The 7,055-nt window shown below is 46.0% G+C and overlaps 1 protein-coding gene across 1 annotated transcript in view; it reads left to right on the top strand.

Annotated features, from left to right (window-relative positions):
- FBXO32 (F-box protein 32) overlaps nucleotides 1-6,172 on the top strand; it is a 43,328-nt gene extending 37,156 nt beyond the window's left edge. The window contains exons 7-9 of the mRNA XM_006157534.3: nucleotides 2,237-2,419; nucleotides 3,959-4,102; nucleotides 4,551-6,172. Coding sequence (XP_006157596.1) covers nucleotides 2,237-2,419; nucleotides 3,959-4,102; nucleotides 4,551-4,640 — 417 coding nt within the window. The 3' untranslated portion in view covers nucleotides 4,641-6,172. The remainder of the gene's footprint in view (nucleotides 1-2,236; nucleotides 2,420-3,958; nucleotides 4,103-4,550) is intronic.
- Nucleotides 6,173-7,055: the final 883 nt, after the last annotated feature.

Here is a 7,055-nt window from a genome sequence, read left to right as displayed (position 1 = left end):
CTCTCTTCCTGTGCCACCTCCCATTCTTCTTAAGGCCTCTTGCCACCATCTACCTTCCCACTAGGAGCCTGTCCAGCCCTGTCAGGGACACATGAGAAAACTGCTCAAACTGAGTTTCCCCCTAGAACTCTGTGTGTTTAAGCTTTAATGTGCTTTGTACAGAGTTCAGCTCCCAAACAATTTGAGGAGAGAAACTGATACTCATTCCCTGGAGATTTTTCCCTGAGTTCAGGAAGGGATTCTTCATCCTATGATTTTTTTTTTTTTTGAAAGATTTGGCTTTAGGACATGTGCACTTGTCAGAGAGACACAGAGAGACAGAATGTGAGACATCACCCTCTAAGGGGGATGGTCACACCTCAGTCCCTTTTCTTTTCTCCTCTAGGGATCTTGGACATGCACACACACACTCCTGGCATGAGTTTCAAGCTGCTGGGTCTGGGACTCCAAGTATAGTCAGCTACATGGGAGTCCAGAGCCTTCAACACTACGCCACCTGCTGGCCCCTATCCTTTGATTTTTTTTTTTTTTCCTGTGACCTCTCAGAGGTCACAGAGCATTGAGCTAAAAATGTCAATAATCCCAAATCCAGAGCTCACCCAGCACTGCCAGGGAGGACAAGAAACCCCAGCCCCAGGTGAGGCATTGGTTTCTCATCCAGTTGCTGTTTGAGACTGACCAGCTACGGCTACTGAGGACCTCTTGTGTATAGATTGTTTTCACAGAGCTTTGGGAAATGCCTCTCTCTGGAATGGCAATTAAAATATTGTTCTATGATTATCTGCTTATGTTTCTGGGTCCCTCTCTTACCAGCCTAAAGAGCTCCTTTTTAGCAATTCCAGCACCAGGCCATAGCTGGCACTCCAGAGGGTGTTTGTGCTGGGCTAGTCCACACGGGATAGAAAGCTAGACCTTGCCTTCAGGCTGCAGGTCTGCGTGGGGATCATGGGAGCATCAAAATTTAAAACAATGAAGGGCTTAAATATAAGTTCAGGGAGGCAGTGGAAGCTCTTGGAGAAGCTCATGGTTCATTGTCAACGTGCTATTCACAGACCAGTAGTTTTCAAAATGCCCCACGGAGCCCTAGGTTTGAATCGAGATGCCTCCATGGATGTGGAGCTTAGGCCAAGGGCTTCTAGACCAGCCATTTCCAATGTGTGTGTGCAAGTGTGCACACACACACGTGTGCACACATACCAGCACAAGTCATTTATATTGTTCTTTTTTACCTATTTATTTGGGCTTCATACATCCCGCAAATATTTGCTGAGTGCCTGTTATGGGCTGGGCACTCTTCTAGACACTGTGGGACACAGCAGTGAAAAAAAGATAAAACGTCCTGCTTCCATGGAGCTTAAGTTCTCAAAAGCTTAAGTTCTCCATTCAATGTTTCTTTTGGAAAAGGGTTAAACTGTATAATAAATGGGGCTGTTACCAGAAAGCTGGAAGGAGATCACGGGCGTTCTAGGAAGGTACAATGAGAAAGGCCTGAAAGGAGGCACGAAGGTAGAAAAGCCTTTCAGAGGAAGGAGGTCTGAAGTGGCTCTGAGGGAGAGCATTCGGATGGGCCGAGAGGACAGGGGAGCAGGCACGTGGGCAGGTGGGCAAGGTGTGTCTGGCGCGGGTGAGAGATCAGCGGTCAGGAGGCACAGTGTGACAAGGGGCAGGAGTGGCAGGCCAGGGCGCCCCCTCCAGGGCATCTCCTGTGACTTGAGGGAACAGAGTAAAGCGCGTGCAAGTATCCAACATGTGCTATCTGGAGAATCTCTGAGAGTGAATGTGGGGTCAGGTAGTGGCACAGTGCTAATGCCATTCTCCACAACGCTGGACCCACAGGGAAGGTCCTAGCTTCGTGTCCCAAGGCTTCCCTGTGCACGCCAGGCACACACGCTTGTGCCTGTGATCTGGGTGGCTGAGACTGAGGGTGGGTTATGGCACGAAGCCTGTTGAGGTGCCTCTCTCTCTCATGGAAGAAATAAATGAACTTAAAAAGAAAAAGAGTGAAAGTATAAAGCTTTGAGAAATGTAGGAAAAACCCCTGGAGTCATTCGAGTCCAGCCACTCCAGGGTGTTCTGGGCAGGTCTCAGCCATGGGTCCTCTGCGTGCACTTAGAGGACGGGGAGAACTGCTGCTTTGGACCTTGATCATAAACCAGCTCGAGGGTGGAGAGCAGACCAGAGGGCATCGAATCGCTGCCCTCTGACCCCTAACGCACCATCGCCCTCCTCTCTGCAGCCTGCCTTCCAGGGCCTCACCTTCACCGACCTGCCTCTGTGCTTACAACTGAACATCATGCAGAGGCTGAGCGACGGCCGCGACCTGGTCAGCCTGGGCCAGGTGGCCCCCGACCTGCACGTGCTCAGTGAGGACCGGCTGCTCTGGAAGAAACTGTGCCAGTACCACTTCTCCGAGCGCCAGGTCAGTGGGCCAACAGCCTGCCTCGTATCCCCAGCACTCTTGTGTCTTCTGCAGCAGGAAGTGGGGGTGCCTCTCCTCTGGGGCTGCCTGTCTAAATATGAGCATGTGAATTATTTTATTTTGTTTTGACTTTTTGGATAATTTTGATGAAAAAAAAAATTTACATTCTTAGCCTATCAACATTTGAGTTTAACTTGCCAGGGGTGCATGACCTTGCCAGAGAGAGAGAGAGAGATAAAGGGAGAGGGAGAAAGCACCATCCCATGGGGCATGGTCACGCTGCAAACCTGTCTCTATTTCTCCATCCCATCAGGACCCTGGGCACACACAAGCACCTGACTGGTTGTTCCCGAGGCTAGGATTTGAACGGCCATTGGCCATGTAGGATCTAGCTCCCCAAACCACCAGGCCACAGGGCCAGCCCAACCTGTTGGGTTTTGGAAAAGTCATGACACATTTTTGCATAGAAAAAGAGAGAAAAATACATCATGACTTTTTCAGCATCGCAGTATTAGCATTTGATAACTCACTCAAAAAAAAACACAAATTGGAGCCAACCGTGGTATGGTTAAGGCAGCAAGCTTTCACATGGTCAACTGAGCAGTTCAAGTCCCAGATCCAGTAGCTTGAAAAACACACCGGGCAGGAGTACATGCCCAAAATCTCAAGAGGATGATGAAGAAGAAAGAATTACAACATGGCCACCCACCCTGGGGAATGTTTTCTCATTCCCTTCCACCCCTCTCTCTCCAGCAAGCACACACACCTTTTTTATTTTAAAAATAAATTTTTCCATGTTTCACAAATTGGCTCCCATCCTTTCTTTTGTATACAAAATAACATATTTTTATGACACTTGGCAGTTAAAGTGCTTTTACAGAGAGTATTTCATTTATTCTAATGACCCCAGGAAGGATAGGTGTCACTGCTCATTTTAAACAGATCAAGAGACTAAGGCCACTATGGCCAAGTGACATAAACGAAACAGCAAAATGGCTCTCTGGGTGAGGAAGCTGCCCTTGAACTTGAATTTGAGCCTGCAGACACTAACTCTGGTCCTGTTGCCCCTTGTCATGCTGCCTCAAGTATGCTGGAATTTCTTCAGTTTCCTTATATAGATATGTGGGTTCAGCAAGTTCTGTTCATGAAGCCACTAGTGTTTAGATGCAGAATACTACCCCAATGCCAGGCTGTCACTGCATCCCCCTGGAAATAATCACTCAAGTCTATAACAAGGCCAAGACTGAAGTCTACTGAGATCACTTGAACTTGAAAGGACCATTCAAGTGCAATAAAAGTCACTAGTCAGACAAGCATGCCTCTGGCCACCTATTTGTTCTAGACTGGTTTAAAGCTACTGTTTAACTGGGGAGAGCTAGGAAGGTAACTTCTTTATATCTGACAGTTTTTCCTCCTGGTTCTTGTAGGGTACAGCTGAAAACAGGGAAGAGAGGTCAGGAGCAGAGCTCCTGACAAAGCATCTCCTTGACAAACTCCTGCAACTTCTTTTATTCATTTGATTTTTTTTTTTATTTTTAGATCCGCAAGCGATTAATTTTGTCAGACAAAGGGCAGCTGGATTGGAAGAAGATGTATTTTAAACTTGTACGCTGCTACCCAAGGAAAGAGCAGTATGGAGACACCCTTCAGCTTTGCAAGCACTGTCACATTCTTTCCTGGAAGGTACATGTCTCAGGGCGGCCGTCACAGACCCCTGCCCAGCCCCTAAGAGTCAACATGGCAGCATTGTGAGACCAGGTCTCTTCCTACTGCCTTTTTGCAGCCGGAAAACTGATTCTGTGCCTGCGCAAGGAGGAGGATCGGGGAGCTTTCCTTTCCTTCATCCCTTATGTTTATTTTCTCAAGTGCTGGGTCCGAGATTTGAACCACATAGTTAGTCATATGGGCTCCAGCCACCTTAATCACCATGCCACTGGAAAGCCCCCTTTGTTTTAATCTTTACACCGCCCAGCCCCAGGTTCTATCTGTGTGCGCATACACACTACTCAGTCCTTTGGTTTTTCCAGACCTGTGGCATTCTTGACTGAGGAATGTTGTTTTGAAATTGGGCAATGCCTCCCGAACAAGATGCCTCTGAGAACTTGAACCTAACCATCGTGTTCCCTTCCAGGGCACTGACCATCCGTGCACGGCCAATAACCCCGAGAGCTGCTCCGTTTCACTTTCACCCCAGGACTTTATCAACTTGTTCAAGTTCTGAATGTCTGCACACAACAGCGCTCCCTAAGGGCCCCGCTGCTGACTGGGTAGCTGGGAAGGCAGAGTTTGGACACTTCGTTTGTAAATAGTGTACATTTTAAACATTGGCTCCACACTGCCGAGATCAGTCATGGAGAGGACATCAGAGGCGAGAGACGCAGTTGCTGACTGGGAATTTAAGAATGTGAACTTCTCATTAGAAGCGGGATGGAAAAGCAGAAATACTGTAAATAAACTTTTTTTTTTTTCCTAACAATCTGCCGGCAAGACTGTAAGGGCAAGAATTCTAACTCAGCGGTGAAAATGGAATTCTCTTGATGTTCGTGGAAACCCCTTGATAGTTCCCTAGGGATAAAAAAGGGGAGAGAAAAAAAAAAAAAAGATACAAGATAGGACACTCTGTTTACAATGTGAAAATGTGTTTAGAGAAAACAAAAGAACAGAAGAAGGAAACTACATACATATGAGACGTCTTGGGCTTTTGGTTTTGATTTGGGGTTTGTTTTGAAAGGCAGAGGAAGCACCACCCACCTTACGCGTGCTGGGTACAGGGCCTTATCCTACGAAGATACCACACAATGTTCTACCTCTAAAAGCAGAGAGCGCTTTCTTGACAACGTGCATTACCCAGTAAGCAGTGTCTGCTTTGCTTGTAAGTTTTGTCATCACTGTAAAAAGTGATTTAAAATGGGAGGAGATATTGGAAGCAACCTTCATCTTGTTTCAGACTTCCTTTTTAGGCAAACAGGGCCCTCTTTGAAATTCGCTCTTTTCCTAGAACAATCCCAAAGTATATGTGCCTTTTTTCCTTTCATGTTGTATCTCGTTTGGGGAAACAGAAGGCCAATTAGGAACAGTCCCCACGGAAGTCTGGCCACAAAAAAAGATAGAATTAGTCACTCCGTAGCTGTGAAGATTTCCATATTCCTGTTTAACTTCCTGGCTTGTCTGGGTTCCCTTGGGCACTTTCGTGGATAAGCATATGTCTGTGGGCTGATTGGCTCCCCAGGGCTGAGGCTTGAAAGACAGGTTTTACATGTTGGCCAATTAAATATCTTACCAGTGTCTGCTCCCCTTGGCCAGGTGATGAGCTGAAACGCTTTCATCAAAATTTAGTCAACCTGATCTAGGACTTTTTGTGGAGGTGATTAAAAATAAAACCTGGAGTTTGAGCCAGATAAGGAGCAGAGGTACCCTGAGTTCCTCCTGAACTTGCTTCAAGGCTGAGTAGTTCAAACCCAAGGAGTTAAAGCATAAAGATCCCTAGAACTCTTGTGAGGCAAATATTAGCTGTGGAAATAACTGTGGGAGAAAGGAAATCTCAGGACTTAAATGAGTGAAATGTCAAATATTCCTGGGAGGGGTTGGGGAGGGATTTTGTTTTGTTTTGTTTTTTACTTTTTATAGAATGTTGCTTTTCTACAACAATGTACATATATTGCAGTTGTATTTGCTTTTTTCTTTTTCTTTCCAAATAAAGTTGCCACCCTGCATGCCTTTGGCAAATAAGTGAAGGTGAAATAGGAACTTGATCCACATTTATGTTGAAGAACAGTGTATCCTTAAGGGTTGATCTTTGGGGTGACCTGAAAGTGGACAAAGATGGCTTAGCATGTAGAAGAACAAGACAAGGGACAAGCTAGTGACATGCACCCCAACATGCCCTTCTCCCAAAATACAGCCCAATTACCATCACCCTAAAAAGAAGTAATTTACTAGCCAGTGCTCCCTGCTTTGTGCCTATGCCAGTATTCCCCCCCCCCTTTTTTTTATTATCATCCACTAAGAGGAAAAAAAATTAAATAAGATTTTGTTGGGTATGATTGAGCTTTAAGAGGGTCACATACCATTGTAATATCTAAGCCTCATTTTTGTTTGTTTGTTTGTTTTTCTGGGGGGTTTGCAATCTCCTTCTCCCTTTGAGTCAATTTCACGTTGGGAATGCAGGAACTAGAAAGCTGAACAAAAACTAACTTCTTCCATAATTATCAGGTTCTCTCAAATTTCTCAGCTTTCTTGAAGATAGAGGGTGGAGCTGGGTCTGCTGTTGCTGTGAGAGCTCTGAGACCTTTGAGTAACATCTTTAGAGTAAGAGATTGATGGCCTTCATATCCTCCCACCAATAAGTGACTTGAGCAGGTAGAAATTCCTCAGCACCTCCTGGTTTGCAGTCCCAGAAACACTGTCTACCTTGGACCATCAGCACAGAACTGGTGAATCAGTGTCACTTAGACCATCAGCAATGCACGGGGTCACATGTCACACACCACAACGTACATCTGTGCAAGACAATGTACCAAGCGACAGGGCCACTGTCTTCCAAAATGTTGTCCAAGATGGTGCCTGGAGGTGACAGGTGACAGCTGAGAAAATCTTTTAAAGGAAAAAAGAAAAGTAAGGAGACCAACGTTTAAGG

The sequence above is a fragment of the Tupaia chinensis genome, unplaced genomic scaffold, assembly GCF_000334495.1.
Source record: "Tupaia chinensis unplaced genomic scaffold, TupChi_1.0 Scaffold000545_1, whole genome shotgun sequence".
NCBI classification, from domain to species: Eukaryota; Metazoa; Chordata; class Mammalia; order Scandentia; family Tupaiidae; genus Tupaia; species Tupaia belangeri.
The sequence above is the reverse complement of the archived record's forward strand: the minus strand, read 5'-3'. Positions and strand labels throughout refer to the sequence as shown.